The sequence below is a fragment of the Penicillium malachiteum genome (genome assembly GCF_028827825.1).
Source record: "Penicillium malachiteum strain IBT 17515 chromosome Unknown utg000005l:1.0-9002435.0:326005.0-9005861.0, whole genome shotgun sequence".
NCBI classification, from domain to species: domain Eukaryota; kingdom Fungi; phylum Ascomycota; class Eurotiomycetes; order Eurotiales; family Aspergillaceae; genus Penicillium; species Penicillium malachiteum.
The window spans coordinates 8,615,336-8,630,223 of NW_026643099.1; the positions used below are offsets into that span (position 1 = coordinate 8,615,336).

The 14,888-nt window shown below is 45.9% G+C and overlaps 5 protein-coding genes across 5 annotated transcripts; 3 read left to right on the forward strand and 2 right to left on the reverse strand.

Annotated features, from left to right (window-relative positions):
* Positions 1–2,899: 2,899 nt before the first annotated feature.
* On the forward strand, positions 2,900–4,137 carry N7483_013204 (uncharacterized protein; the record flags this gene model as incomplete). Its single annotated transcript, XM_057096631.1, has 2 exons — positions 2,900–2,968; positions 3,022–4,137. 2 exons carry the CDS (start codon positions 2,900–2,902, stop codon positions 4,135–4,137), a joined length of 1,185 nt encoding a protein of 394 aa, XP_056942602.1.
* A 377-nt stretch (positions 4,138–4,514) lies between these two features.
* On the forward strand, positions 4,515–5,714 carry N7483_013205 (electron transfer flavoprotein subunit alpha/FixB family protein; the record flags this gene model as incomplete). Its single annotated transcript, XM_057096632.1, has 3 exons — positions 4,515–4,814; positions 4,894–5,062; positions 5,137–5,714. 3 exons carry the CDS (start codon positions 4,515–4,517, stop codon positions 5,712–5,714), a joined length of 1,047 nt encoding a protein of 348 aa, XP_056942603.1.
* A 2,025-nt stretch (positions 5,715–7,739) lies between these two features.
* Positions 7,740–8,279, reverse strand: N7483_013206 (uncharacterized protein; the record flags this gene model as incomplete). The annotated part of the gene is made up of 1 exon (XM_057096633.1): positions 7,740–8,279. The coding sequence occupies one exon, from the start codon at positions 8,277–8,279 to the stop codon at positions 7,740–7,742; it is 540 nt and encodes a 179-aa protein (XP_056942604.1).
* Positions 8,280–8,788: 509 nt separating this feature from the next.
* On the forward strand, positions 8,789–12,036 carry N7483_013207 (putative sister chromatid cohesion factor (Chl12); the record flags this gene model as incomplete). Its single annotated transcript, XM_057096634.1, has 3 exons — positions 8,789–9,011; positions 9,073–11,566; positions 11,628–12,036. 3 exons carry the CDS (start codon positions 8,789–8,791, stop codon positions 12,034–12,036), a joined length of 3,126 nt encoding a protein of 1,041 aa, XP_056942605.1.
* Positions 12,037–12,589: 553 nt separating this feature from the next.
* N7483_013208 (uncharacterized protein) lies at positions 12,590–12,961 on the reverse strand (the record flags this gene model as incomplete). The annotated part of the gene is made up of 1 exon (XM_057096635.1): positions 12,590–12,961. One exon carries the CDS (start codon positions 12,959–12,961, stop codon positions 12,590–12,592), a length of 372 nt encoding a protein of 123 aa, XP_056942606.1.
* Positions 12,962–14,888: the final 1,927 nt, after the last annotated feature.

Sequence of the window (14,888 nt, forward strand, 5' to 3'; positions counted from 1 at the left end):
GAGCAGGGACCAGGGACCACAGTTAGGGAGAGCACCACAGTAGGGAGGAACAGGGTTTCCGCAATTTACATTACGCCCCACATCAACTGCAGGGTCAAAAAGGGGTACTCTCTCTTATGAGTATTATAAGTATTTTATGTATTATATGTATATTTTTATTTATAATTTTATTATGGTATGATTAATATGATGATCATTCGTATCTCTACCCTATTAACTATACTATAATTCATCTCTAGAATAAAATAATAAAATAATGATCTGTTTGTTTGGTGAAATTAATATATCAGGGGTTCAAGCCAATCAATCTCTTCTTCAATCTTATGTGGGGTTGATTTTCAGGTACACCAATCATTTTATATTAAATCTGCCCATTCTTCGCGTATCCATGGGTACCATCAATGTACTCACCACTGATGGCATTTCCTCTTTGAAGAGAATTCACTCTATTGAACTTTCTCTTAACAGAATTTCTTTTGCTTTTCCATGCAAACAAGAAGACCGTTATACTCATGTCCATCATCTTCCGCAATATTTGAAGGCTAATCTTACTCTGATGATCACACGCCAGGGGGCTATATCATCACTGACCCTTTTCTTCCCCCCACCCTGACAGCTAAGCCTCGGCCCTCTGCAGGGGAAAGACAAACAGCTCATCCCCAACATCTCTTCTACCACACAAAATTCAGTTCTGCCTTTTTTGGTCTGAGCCTTCTTCCTCACCAAAGTAGGAAGGGTTCAGGACCCTAAAGGGTCAAGATCCACCTAAGATGACGACTTCGAACAGTTCAAAATGTTGGTTTAATTAAAAGATTCGGTCTTCTCCAGACGTGGCGCACTGGCCCACTCTAGTTCCCTGGGGTCTTTTTTTCGCCTCTGTACCTGCATCATCCGGTAATCTGAATACCAGTTTTGTCACACTGGAAATGGTGATAGACATGCTAAGACCTTGGTCAGTCTTGTCGATCCACATCTTATTTCACCGCTTCATCCTATGCCAAATTGTCAAATTAAGCTGGACTCTTACTCGTTACAGAGTATAACGCCGTAACACTGCTTGGTCGGGATAGGTGTGCAACCTCCGAGTCATTAATTCTGTTTGTTCAACTTGAAGTTGCCAATACAAAGTTCCATGCTCCAAGTCATTTAGGGTCCGCTCGGTTCAAGTCCCGTCATTACGGGTACGGATATTAAATTAACATGGAGCACTTCAAGTTGAGATTCCTACTCTGGCCATGTAGTGCGACCACAACTCATGCTGCTTACTCTGTACAGCGCTTGCAAACATTGAATAATTACCAGCATCATAGACTAATTCATACTTATAACAAAACAAACAAAGGAGAAGTATTATCACCAGATAGCCAATTCATTCTGATCAAAATCCACTACAAACATTGAAATACCTGGTTATAATGATTTTACTACCACGAAGCCAACCTGTCTCCTGAGTCAAGTACTGTACTCCATACTGAACAGTCCGTGTTGATCGAACGCCTTGGGGGTCCAATCTGGGGGCTGTGGAGAGCAGCTTGCGTGGCACTCTAAACTAGTGATGCTAGGCGCAACCCAGTCCCCTTGTGGTCCGGGAGGCTCCCAGGGGATCTTTAGATCGCGATAAGCTGTACGAAGTACGAGTACGAGTATTGAAGATTTCAAGTTGGACTCCATAGACTCCAGTGGGCGCATAATAGCGTGTTAAATATCATATGCCATTTAATTCAATGTCAATCTCAACTCCAATCCTCCACTCAAAGTGCTTTAATCGGCAACTTTGCCTCAATGTGCAGATGTGGATATGCCGAGCTCTTGGTCTGCACGGACTGTCAAGTCACGGGAGCCATGCGGAGTACAAACACTTACAAACATTTGAACATTCAAGTTGGAAACGGCGGAATTTGAACTTGAAATGTTGGAAATTGTTCATCGGTAAAATTAAGATCAAAGATTCAAATACAACTGAGAGCAAATATTCCAAGGCTCTTCGATGCTTCTCTGCACATGCCCTGAAGTCCATCCAAACGCAACACTATTAATAGTAATCCATCTAGGCGAAGCCACAACTCTGGGCACCTGGGCATTGCCCTTGCGGGATTATTGAGAATCCAAGACAGTTTCATATAATCAGGCTCCGATGTTCTCAACCTTGGAAGCACTCAAAATACATATTCCGAGTCTGAAACGTCCAGATGTCTCCACCGGTAGTTGACTTGCAGCTGATGTGGGACACGGCTCCGCCACAAGTCCGAGCTGCAACCAGTTGACTTGGAGAGCTTCAAATTGGATTAATATTTGGATCTTTCCAAGGATGTTGACTCAAATTTGAAATGTCTACAGTTTAAAAATAGTAAATGCAAAATTGAATTGAAGTCCTGGGAAATTCGGGCTTGCATACACATCATGATGCACACGGGCTACTACTAGTAAGTCCTGTGGGTTGGTAGATGTACATCTACGCCCGGGCGGACTCAAGTTTATATATGTATTATGCAAAAAATGCGGGCCCTGGGCCCTGGCAATTTCTAAGGCTTAACTTGAAGTTCACACATGTGCAATGTTCAAATGTTGAACACTCGACGTCAATGGTTCATTCTTGAAGATCATAATCATTCAGCTTGAAAAGAATGGATGAAACAAAATATCGATTTGGGATGAATTATTCTATGTATCATCGTGGACTCAGATTCAGATGCGATCTTGAATCGTGAGATAAGAAACCGATAAGATAAACATATAGACACGTGATGATAATGAATAAGGCATCAAGGCACATATGGGGTCTCGACTGCCAAGCCCAAACTGCCACCGCCTTCCTGAGGAATTTTTTTTTTTTGGTCTTTGATAGCGTCGCCGAAAAATTGGAGTCGGAGTCGAATCTACAACATTTGAACCCGCAAAGATGACTTCCTCTACTACACTCACAACGAAGGTGACTTCTGGTTCACCTTACCAGCTGGATAAGCCCCAGGTCTGTATTCATTTCCCTCAAAATTCAATCGGACACATACTAATTAAAATTAGGTCACCAAAGCTTCCTCCGCGCTGTTGCGCCATATCAAGTCCAACCAGGAGGAGAAGGAGAAGTCTGCGACCAAGAAGACCCTGATTGGTGACAACGACTCCGATGATGAGGAGACCCCCGTCAACAATGAAGCCGTCTGGCTTATCATGACCACCAAGAAGCACGTGGTCGATAAGAACCGCCTGAAGCCTGGAAAGATCAGCCTCCCTCATTCCCTCAACTCGTCGCCTTCCCTCAGCATCTGTTTGATCACCGCCGACCCTCAGCGCGGCGTCAAGGATATCGTTGCCGACCCCACCTTCCCCAAAGAACTTTCCTCCCGCATCGACAAAGTTATTGGCTTCAGCAAGCTCAAGGCCCGCTACCAGAGTTTCGAGAGCCGTCGCCAACTACTGGCTGAGCACGATGTTTTCCTCGCTGATGACCGCATTATCACTCGCTTGGTGCCTACCCTCGGAAAGGTCTTCTACAAGTCCAGCAAACGCCCCATTCCTATCCGTATTGCCGAGATCGAGAAGGTCGATGGAAAGCGTGTGAAGAAGGACGCCAAGCAGAAGCCTGCTAAGGAGGACAAGAGCGCCGCTTTTGCTACTCCCCTCATTGTTGCTAAGGAGATTGAGCGCACTTTGTCTTGCGCCGCTGTGCACCTTGCACCTTCCACTACTGCTGCCATCCGTGTTGGCTCTTCCAAGTTCACCGCTGAGCAATTGTCTGAGAACATTGCCGCCACTGTCCAGGGTATGACCGATAAGTTTATCTCCAAGGGTTGGAGGAATATCAAGGCTCTTCACGTTAAGGGCGCCAACACCATGGCGATGCCCATCTGGCTGGCCAGTGAACTTTGGGTAGAGGATGCCGATGTGGTGGAACAGGCCGAAACCTCCGCCATCGAGGGAAAGAACAGCAACAACAAGAAGCGCAAGTCTCTTGGCGAGGAGAAGCCCATCGAGGTCAAGAAGACCAAGAAGTCCAAGTCTGCTGATGATGAGGAGGAGGCTTCCTCGGGAGCGGCACGGAAAAACAAGCTCCAACAGCTCAAGGCCAAGGCCCTTGAGGATGGAGAGCCTGTTGTCGCCCCCAAGGCGGATAAGAAGAAGAAGAAGTCTACTTCATGATTGTGATTTACCTATTTGTTTCTACCTAGATAATGTTCTGCATGTAAAGGTATTCTCGGCGTACAAAATATCACGTGTTTTCTTTTTTATTTCTGAAGACTTTTGACACTGTAGTTCATATATCACATGCAAATTAACAAAAACTGGTTGAAATATATTATAGAATAGCCATATCTCTATAATTGAAGCTATTTCACACGTCATTTATCTCGTGCTTTGTAAATCAGGCTATATGTTGCCTGCATTAACCGAGTCCGACCTCGGGAGGGCGGGTCTTGGCGTCCGATGATAACCACTTTCCTCACATCACCGCGGATCGCCGAGATCTCAAACTTCTTGAGAACAACGAGAATAACGTCTGTTCCACAACCACCATCATGATTCCTATCGCTAGACAATCTGTTCTGCGGGCTGTCCGCTCACAGATCCACCCTACTCGATCGCTGAACCAGACCTCGGCGCTGGCTCGCCTTCTCTCGACCCTCGCCGTCCTCGAACAACGTGATGGCAAGCTGCAAAGCTCGTCTCTTTCCGCAATTGCGGCTGCACAGAAGCTCGGTGGCCCAGTGACGGCTTTCTTGGCTGGTACTGGTGTCAAGGGAACATCTGCCGCCGAGGCAGCTAAGATTAAGGGTCTTGACAAGGTTGTCGCGGTGGAGAGCGATGCTTATGAGAAGGTGATTATTCACTTCCCGAGGTCATGGATGCTTTATAGGGAGATTTGAGTCTAACAAGATATATTTTTTTTATTTGTAGGGCCTTCCCGAAAACTACGCCCCTCTCCTCGTTGAGAACATCAAGAAGGGCGAATACACTCACATCGTCGCTGGACACTCAGCCTTCGGCAAGAACGTACTCCCTCGCGTGGCTGCTCTTTTGGACGTTCAGCAGGTCTCAGATATTACCGGAATCGAGAGTGAAGACAGTACGTGCCCGCTACAAAATACAAACTTCCGATTTGACATGTGATCAGGTGGAGTGCTAATAACATATATACAGCCTTTGTCCGTCCCATCTACGCCGGTAACGCCATTTTGACTGTGCAGTCCAGTGACAACATTAAAGTGATCACTGTGCGAGGAACCGCATTCCAAGACGTTGAGACCGAGGGTGGCTCCGCTGAGATTGTGGATGGTGTTGACTCCAACTCCCCCGCACTGGCCGAGTGGGTGTCCGAGGAGCTGGCCAAGTCTGAGCGTCCCGACCTTGCCACCGCAAACCGTGTTGTCTCTGGTGGTCGTGGTCTGAAGTCGAAGGAGGAGTTTGACCGTATCATGCTTCCCCTGGCCGACTCACTGGGTGCCGCTATTGGTGCTTCCCGCGCTGCTGTTGACAGCGGCTTCGCCGATAACAGTCTGCAGGTTGGCCAGACTGGTAAGAACGTGGCTCCTCAGCTTTACCTCTGTGCTGGTATCTCTGGTGCTATTCAGCACTTGGCTGGTATGAAGGACAGCAAGGTTATTGCTGCTATTAACAAGGATCCTGAGGCTCCTATCTTCCAGATTGCTGATGTTGGTCTGGTTGGTGATTTGTTTGAGAAGGTGCCTGAGTTGACCGAGAAGCTGAAGAGTGCTTAGAGGGATAAAATCTGGGCGATTACTGTATTTTCTTTTTTTCTTTTCCATGACCATTTGAGCAGGTTGGGAGCTTTTGTTTTGTATGTTCTATGAATCGTACAGTATACCACCGAAGAGGACTGGAGTTGCTCCGGCCCAGTCAATTTGCAATATAACACCTATTATGACTGCCTTCTAGTATCCATTAGTATAACTACTAGTAGTATCTTGATGCTCATATTAGGTTCCCCCTATTTGAAAATAATCAAATATCGTGATATAGTCCTGGTTCAATTGAGACATGGACAAGCTTTAGGCTGCGGCATGGACATGAGGCTGATAAACGGCCCCGGGTTACCTATTTTGTCATTTTTCCCTTCGACAAATCAGGGTAGCGATGGTACTTATCTGCGGAGCGGGACTAGAGCACCTAGAACTTGAAGGCTAAGAGGTTACTACCTAGTAGGGCAGTGCCCTCAGAGAGATATCGAACGGGGAAAGCTGCGGCTGCCACGCCACATTGCTGAGTGCCTCAATAAAATCTTGGAACTTGCCGCCAACTGTTGGATCATCTATTTAAATAACACAATCATTGCCAACGAAAATGCGCTCATCCAGCGAGATCCCTGTTAAGTGCCAACTCATTCTTAGGACCGAGAGAATCAGACCCCGTTGCCAGCCCCAATTTTCTCCTTTTATGGGATGTGATAAGGGCTTCCTGTTGGAAATAGATTCCGCGTCCTGCAGCCACAAGCTGCGGTAAATGTGTGAGCATCCAATAGAACTTGCTGCGAATGGTTGGCTGCCTATGCGATCCCCTGCAACTCACACAGCTATGGCAATTCTGCCTTGTGCTAAAACCCATGCCTGTCAATCACAATGAGAGTGCGCTGACACGGCGAGGCCCCTCTCCGAATGGTTGGCTGTCAGTTCCTTTTTTTCCTTGAGATAACGAGGCTCAGATCCTGTGGCTGCTGGCCCCTTGGTTCCCCTTAGCTCATGCGCTCGGGCTGCTAAAATAATTAGCAAGGTTTAATCGGGGAAGAGAGTCCTCCCTCGGTATTGTCACTGATCGAGTGCTTGCCACCTGCCAGTGGGCAGTGCCAGTGAGGCTCAACTGCTATTTATCTATATAAGGATGGATCCATGTCCATAACCATGATCCCTTATTTCAAGTTCCTTCTATAACCCAACTTGGATTATCTCCATCCTTATACCTAGGTATAATTTACTGGCGAGGTACCTTCAAGTTTGACCTATCAATTTTTGACTCCGAGTCGATAAACCCCAAGAGCAATTCAGCAAGGCATGTTCATACAAACTAAAGCGCCCAGCATTGGATACACACTAATACCCGCGACAGATGTGTCATTGGTCGCAGACATTTTTTCAACTCTGTGGATGCTTGTCTGAAGCCGTGAGGATTGGGCCTGCGAACAACTGCGCAGGGAACTGTACTCCGGCGACTGGGAACCCCACACAAGTCACTTCTATCGAGACCAACACAGGAAGATGCCCACACCACACTCATGTACCGACACCATCGAGTAGTGAAGCGTCTTTTGACGGGTAAATCTGTTTTATGTGGATAGAGAGCGATATCGTCATTTCCGAAGCTCTCAAGTTGTCTCAAGTTGGTATAGGTGGAAATCTTCAATGTTGGGTATAGTACGTACCAAGGTATATCTCATGTGTATGTATGTACTCCAGGGCTCTATGTAGTGCTGTCTTCTCAAGTGCTCTGTTTCATGTCGGACTACTCAACTTGAACTATGTACATATGATCATGTGTCACTTGAACCTCGCCAAACTCATATTACAAACAACTTGAAACAAATGCCCTTAAAGTTCTTTTCTCCCATATCCAGGTTTCTTTCCATTCGTCACGTTTAAAGCTGCCAGTGGAGGGCGAAGAGAGCGATATATGCACATGTGGAGGAGCGTAAATATTATAGACTTGATCCAGCCCTCCCCCGACAGACATCCTTGGGCATTAAACAGGGTGATCTTCAGATACATGTCATTGTAAACATTGAAAATCGCGAATCAGGTCCATGTACTCAAATCTTCTTGTGCAGAGTTCTCGGGGTGGCGTGGGTTGGGGTAGCAAAAATTTGGGTCAAAATGGTTGTCACATAAAGGTAGAGGGTCCTGACCATGCCAATAGTGCATTACCATAAGAATCTTGGAGAGTGTTGCATCCAGCGGTGGTTTTCGAAGAATTGTGGGCTGTCTTCTTGATAGGCGAAGGTAATAGACAGGAGTCAATTCCTCGCATTCATGGGCGGTTTCATAGTTATAACGGGTGTTATTAACGTCAACGACAAAATAGGAGTGTTTCCCAAGGCAGAATTTGGCAGCAATAAAAAGAGTTTTATCATCTGGGTGATGTTGTCGGATGCACTCCTCGACCTCTGAAACAAATGGGCGTACAGATTCTAAAAGATCTTCATGATCGAGAACACTATTTGGAGTGTCACCAACTATTCGCATCGTGCATGAACCGATATTTCGTAGAAGCTCTGAAAGGACCACTTTGATTTGGCCAAGAATGCGGTTGCGAGCCTTTTTGGTTCCTTCATCCATGGTGACCATGGTATTATGGGATATTAGGAGGTATGATAACAAGAGATATTGGCATACCAGATGGGTTTAAATGTTAAATGAATCAAGGGGTATATCAGGCTCTAGGCCCCAGATGCAGGTGGATGCCTATATTGATTAGGTACCTTTTAGAAGGATTAATGATGATCCGATATCAGTACTTAAGTGGTGGTTAATATACGGAGTACTCAAGAGAACCCTAGTAAACATCATTGCAAGTTATACATAGATTTGACATGAAGAAATCTGCTCAGACCCTATTCTCAGCCAATTTCTGTTTAGGATGAAAATATACATATGCCATAGCTGCACACAGCTGCATAGTGCACACACTATGGATTACAGAGTACAGAGTGCATTTTAGTATGTAGAAGTGGATCGCTTAATCGGGTTTAGCGTGTAATCCAGCGCGCGTCGGCGCGTCTCTCTCATTATCAAAGAGGGAACCAGAATCAACTAATTCATATTGAGAATGGCCTTGAGACGCTTGCATGATTCCCTCATCGCCTAATCTTTTGCCCTCTTTCGACCCTGCCCTTCATCTCCACTCCGAAGATTCCCATCAAATCATACAACCTCCCTCCGAGTCGTTTTCAGATGAGATAGAGGCTATTCATCTCAATCGCCAGGAACAGACCCGTAACAAAGTCGTGATCCAGCACCGTGCTTGGAATTTGTCTGATGTATTTCGAAGTGACGAAGATATAAACCCTGGTTGGTGGTACTTATAAGCATATGATCATTAGGAATAACTTCTGATAGAGTGTGCTCTTAGATACCCCGACTAAAGCATCCGTCGCAACTTGTCAAGCGAATACTGTGACCCCAAGACGCAATATAGCCTTCTTTCCTTCCTCACCACCCTTCCCCAAAATGCCTTTCATTTCATCACCCGGTCCAGCCGCAACTGGCGACTCACAGAAAAGAAAGGCCGCGGAAGTCGAAAGCCCACAAACTGAACCTAAACGACAAAGGATTTTGGGAGGATTTGTCGACGACGATGATGATGAGGACGATGATCTTGCCGCTCTCCGAGATGACCAATTAATGAGCCAATTTGAGTTGCAAGACACTGCTTTGCCAGAATCATACACCATCCCTGTGCTGTCGGACCAGCCACAAAGCTTTGCGACTCTACCGGAAACAACTGAACCTACGCCGACGATACCGAGCCTCGAGGATACACCTGTGCCAATACGATCTGCTGCTACGAAGACGTTCCAAATCAAAACATGCAATGGGAAGACGTTTCGCATTCCTTTGAAGAAGGCCAGCGCGTCTGTTTCATACGAACAAATCATTGCGAGTCGATCCGAAACAGATCCCGGGAGAGCGAAGAAAAGTTATTATGGAATCGATATTCATAGACTAATGGATGAGGCTGCAAAGGAAACAAAGATTTCCTCGAAGCTTCCTCGACCGGCCCCAGTCCAACGGTCAATCGAAATGAATGACCAGGAAGCTAAACAGAACAAGATCGATTCCATGATGTGGACCGAAAAGTACCGGGCTCGCAAGTTTACCGACCTTATTGGCGACGAACGCACTCATCGTTCGGTACTGAAGTGGTTGAAAGCTTGGGAGCCGATCGTATTCCCTGGCCTGGCTCGTTCTCGAACCAAGAAGGTCGACAAGGAGGATGAGGATGAGCGCATCCACCGAAAGGTTCTGTTGCTGAGTGGCCCCCCTGGATTGGGAAAAACCACCTTGGCACATGTCTGTGCTAGACAGGCCGGCTATGAAGTCCTGGAGATCAATGCCAGTGACGAGCGGAGTAGAGATGTGGTGAAGGGACGAATTCGGGATGCTCTCGGAACAGAGAATGTCAAGGGCTCCAATGTTGAGGTTGGCGAGCAGAAGGTGCGCCGTGCTGCTAAGCCTGTCTGTGTGGTGGTGGACGAGGTTGATGGTGTTGTTGGTGGAGCTGGCAGCGGTGGAGAGGGCGGGTTCATGAAAGCCCTCATCGACTTGGTACTGCTTGACCAGCGAAACTCGAATAAGTCTGGCGAGAATCCTGACAAGAAACGCAAGGGAGATAACTTCTGTTTCCTTCGACCTCTTATTCTTGTCTGCAATGATCTATACCATCCCAGTCTGCGACCATTGAGGGCGTCTTCCATTGCTGAAATGATTCATGTCCGCCAAGCACCGTTGGAGAATGTCGTTCAGCGAATCAAAACCATTTTCACCCGCGAAGGAATTCCGTGTGATGGAGATGCTGCTCGAAGACTCTGTGAGGCATCTTGGGGACTGTCAGCCAGGAGACAACGCAACTCCAAAAATTCAGGATCCGCTGAAGGTGATATCCGCAGTGTACTTGTTTCAGCCGAGTGGGTGGCGCATAAGCTGCGCAACGAACGTGCTAATTCATTGCGCCTCACTCGAGCCTGGCTTGAGCAACGAGTTCTGAGTGCATCGACCGAAGGTGACTCTTTTCTCAAGGAGATGAGCCGTGGTGGTGTCCGTGAGATTATCAATCGTGTTTTCACCGAGGCTGCAGGCTTTACGGATGCCCCAGTTGGCAGAGACTCTTTTCAGGATCGATTTGACAGCGCCAACAGTCGTGTTCCTGTCGGAGTGGCAGATTTACGAAAACGACATGGAATTAATCGCCTGCGAGAGATGATTGATTCAAGTGGCGAGCATGACCGCTGTGTCAACGACTGTTTTGCTGCATACCCCTTTCAACAGTATCAAGATGATACCTTTCTCTCTAAACCGAATGCTGCATACGACTGGCTCCACTTCCATGATTCAATCTCCTCGAAGGTCCACTCTTCTCAGGAATGGGAGCTGCACCCATACATGAGCCAGTCTGTTCTCGCGTTTCATCATCTCTTTGCAACTGCTAGCGGCAAGACAGAAGCCGCTGATAAGGACGAGAATGACGAAGAAGCTGAAGAGGAACATCCTTTCTCAGGTCCTAGGGCAGATTTCGCTGCCTTCGAAGCGCAGAAGCAGAATAAGGCTGCCCTCACTACATTCCACTCTTCATTCTCGGCGCCAATGATTCGAATGTTCCGCTCTACGGATAATGTGGTCATCGAACTGGTCCCGCATCTGGTCCGCATGTTATCACCTGACGTCAAGCCGGTTATTATCCGTGGCAATGGCGAATCACGAAGCACAGCTAGCGTCCGCAAGGAATCTGAACGAGCTCTGGTCCAGTCAGCTGTACGAGTCATGGTTGGTATGGGCGTCACCTTTGAGAAAGTCCGGGTGGAACATGAAGGAGGAAGCCATGGTGGATGGGCCTACAGAATGGAGCCGTAAGTGATATTTACCTTGAAATTCACGCTAGAAAGGAGACTAACAAAACCCTATCATCAGACCGATTGATTCCCTTGTGACATTTTCAAAAATGAATGGAAGCCCCGTGAGTTCCAGTGGTAATGCACCAGTCCGCTTTGCAGTACGCCAGGTTCTGGATCAGGAGTACCGCAAAGAGACCATGCGAAAGCATTCCGATACATTGAGCGGATCGTCGATGGGTAAATTGGGTCCCAGAAAATCCACCGATGATAGTGATCCAGCCCAGAAGATTAAGGCTGGCCTGGTCAAGCGGGACTTCTTTGGACGAGTGATTCAAGAGCCCGTTCCCGACCCTCAAGACTCGAACAACAACCAAATGGATGAAACCTCCAAGGCTGGCAGGAAGGTCTGGGTTACCTACCATGAGGGTTTCTCGAATGCTGTGCGAAAGCCAATTTCGATGGCAGAGTTATTGACTGGTCTATGAGACGATTTACATGCACGGATGACGGTGCGTTTCATGGCGTTTTTACGGGGACATACATTATTATCGTCAGTTTGATTTGTTTTATTATCCATTGTTAATAGCCTCATTTACATACTCTACAATCAAGGCAGAAATATCTGAAATATGAATGTTTTTTTTTTTTTAAAAAAAAAAACTTTTATTCAATATCAACCCAAACAGGGTTCAAACGGGAAAACATCCAAATGATCTATTAGTCCAGCGCCCTTTTCCCTCCATTCAAATTGAAAACAAAATTCAAACAAGTCGGAAAGGCCCGATCGGCCTCTCCATTTTCGAGTGTTGATAAAAGCAGAAAGCAGAGCATTAATATTGGTAATCATGTCGTTTCATCGTGAAGCGCAAAGAGGAAGAATAAGGATCAAGATCGTGTCGCGATCATGTCGCAGTCGCAGTCGCAGGAAACGCAGTTGACAAAGGGGATAACCCAAAGACAGTTGATAAACTGCTTCAGGCGTCATTAAGGAGGTCAAGCTCAGTTGATATCAGAGCAGAAAAGCAAAGATGCTAGCACTTAGCGAGTGCTGAAGTAGCTAGCAACGGCTTCGTTGTGAACAGCCTTAAGGGCAGCCTGTTTATCGGAGTTGCGGACAAACTTGGGGTCTGCGAGTGTCTCACTGGACTTGGAACCCAGGGAGTACCAGTGCTTCTTCTTCTTGGGGGCTTCAAGAGCTGACATGTTGAGTGTGGTCGCGGTGGAAACGGCAGAACGTGTGGAGGCGTTGTCGGACAGAGTCATGGAGCTCTTGCTTGAGGCAGTTGAGCGGCTCTTGTACTTGTCTTTAATGGTGTCCTTCAGTGCGACAACCCAAGGCTCGGGCTCTTGAGGAGTGGCCGGGCTAGGGACCTTGGTGGTGTGGTAGACTTGAGGGAAGAGGAGGTTCATTTTGATGGTTGTTTTGGTGTTCAAAGTTGGTTATTGAAGGATGAATGATGGATTCGAGAGATGAAATGGTTTCAAGATGGATCGGATGATGATCTTTATGTGTGATGGATCGAGAATGATACTTCTTTTTACGTGGGAGAATGGTGTCTTATATAGTAGATGCGCTGTTGGTGAGACCCATGTGCATACATTTCATGTCACTCCGTGATCCACTCCGAATTAGAAAAATTAGAATAAAAATAATATTAAAAATGTAAAAATATAAAAATTCTCATTATAGACCCACTATACGATCATCATGAGTCGAAGCTAGAATAAACTTATTGAGGCCTAGAAATCGACGTCAGAGTCATGGTGGATCTATCGGAGTAAACTTTCGGACTTGGAAAATGTGAAATTTGCCTGAGAATTACATATGGTAATTATTGGAAGGAATACTAGGATTACTAATCTCACAAGTAACTTTCTAAGGGCGTCCAATAAGGGTCTAAGGTGAATAATATCCCTGTATTATTGATCTGATAAATGAGATTTCGTGTACTAAGCCACATGCTAACACTGTTTAGAGACCCCGACGCGTCGGGTTCCCAATTAGGATAGTCGGGGTGAACACTGCCATTTGAACCTATCCGCGATCATCTTGGCTACCTTTTGGAGCTTTCTAGATGTCTAACTTGATTTCATAATACGAAAGGGCGCCTGGGAGCTCATCTTTAGTTAGTGGCGCTCAGTTAGCCTTGACTCACACCTTAGACAACTTGTCCGTTTCAGATTGATACCTCGCACATGTTCAACTTTAAGTTCTGGGTGCCTAGTATCATAAAGCCTTTGATATCATGATCTTCTATAGTTTAATGATGCCTATTCTGACATAGGTGCTAGCGCATGCACTGTAGATGTCATTCATTGCTTATATTTTGGTGCCTACACAGAAGTATCAAATCAAAGAATTGATGCCTACTGTTGAAAATGATAGATTTCAACATTTGAACTATGATGTCAGTTCAATAGAGACAAAGAAATACACGTGCATATCTAGAGTGAAAAATTCAAACCTCAAAGGGCTGAGAATGGATACTCCGAAGTGACTATGTGCCCAATATCCACTGAACTCCGACGCCAAAGGAAAAATTTGAGATCGGAAAGACTCCACTTCCCGTAGCTAAAAAAAAGAACAGGCAAAAAGAAAGGGAAAAAAGCCTCACATGTGCATGTGAGCCTCCACTTGATTGCTGCGGCAGCTGAAGTAAAAATGTGAGTAATGGGGCCTAGACATTCTACACGGTCGGATCGCGGTTACCAGCGGCCATCCACAATTGAGGTTTGAATTTTGCTGTAAATGTTACGACATCAATCTAGACAAATTGCTCAATAATGACACTGATTTCAAAGCAGAGATATTAGACAATTTCTATTTTTTCAAGGTAAGGTAACTAATATAAGAGAGAGTTTACGAAGTGGCTTATGTTTATGAATGACTCAAAGTGCGGGGTGACTATACAAGAGAATGACTGGAGGAGAATCTAAGGCCGACAGTTTCAATGTTCGTGATCTACATAGTATGTAGAAAGAGTAATATTTGAATGGGTTCTGTAGAGATCTAGAATCTCACTCAATGATGTCCAAATGATCTGTTACTGTTTGCCTAAAAATTCTAAGTGGCGTGACAAAAAGCATGTTTCGGTTGGGATCTAGTCCGAGCTTTAGTCCGAGGATGAGATTTTTACTCCGAAGTCAACTCCGATAGACGTAACTTCAGGCGACGCGACGTGGAGGCGAAGACAAATTTTTCGCGAGAGTTGACATCAAAGATCATTTTAGCCAGTATTAATAGTTTAGCATATTGATGAAATTAGAAATTATGGTCTATGTAGCATAGGAATTCACACTTCTCATCGCGACTATTTATCCATTTGAGGAAATATTT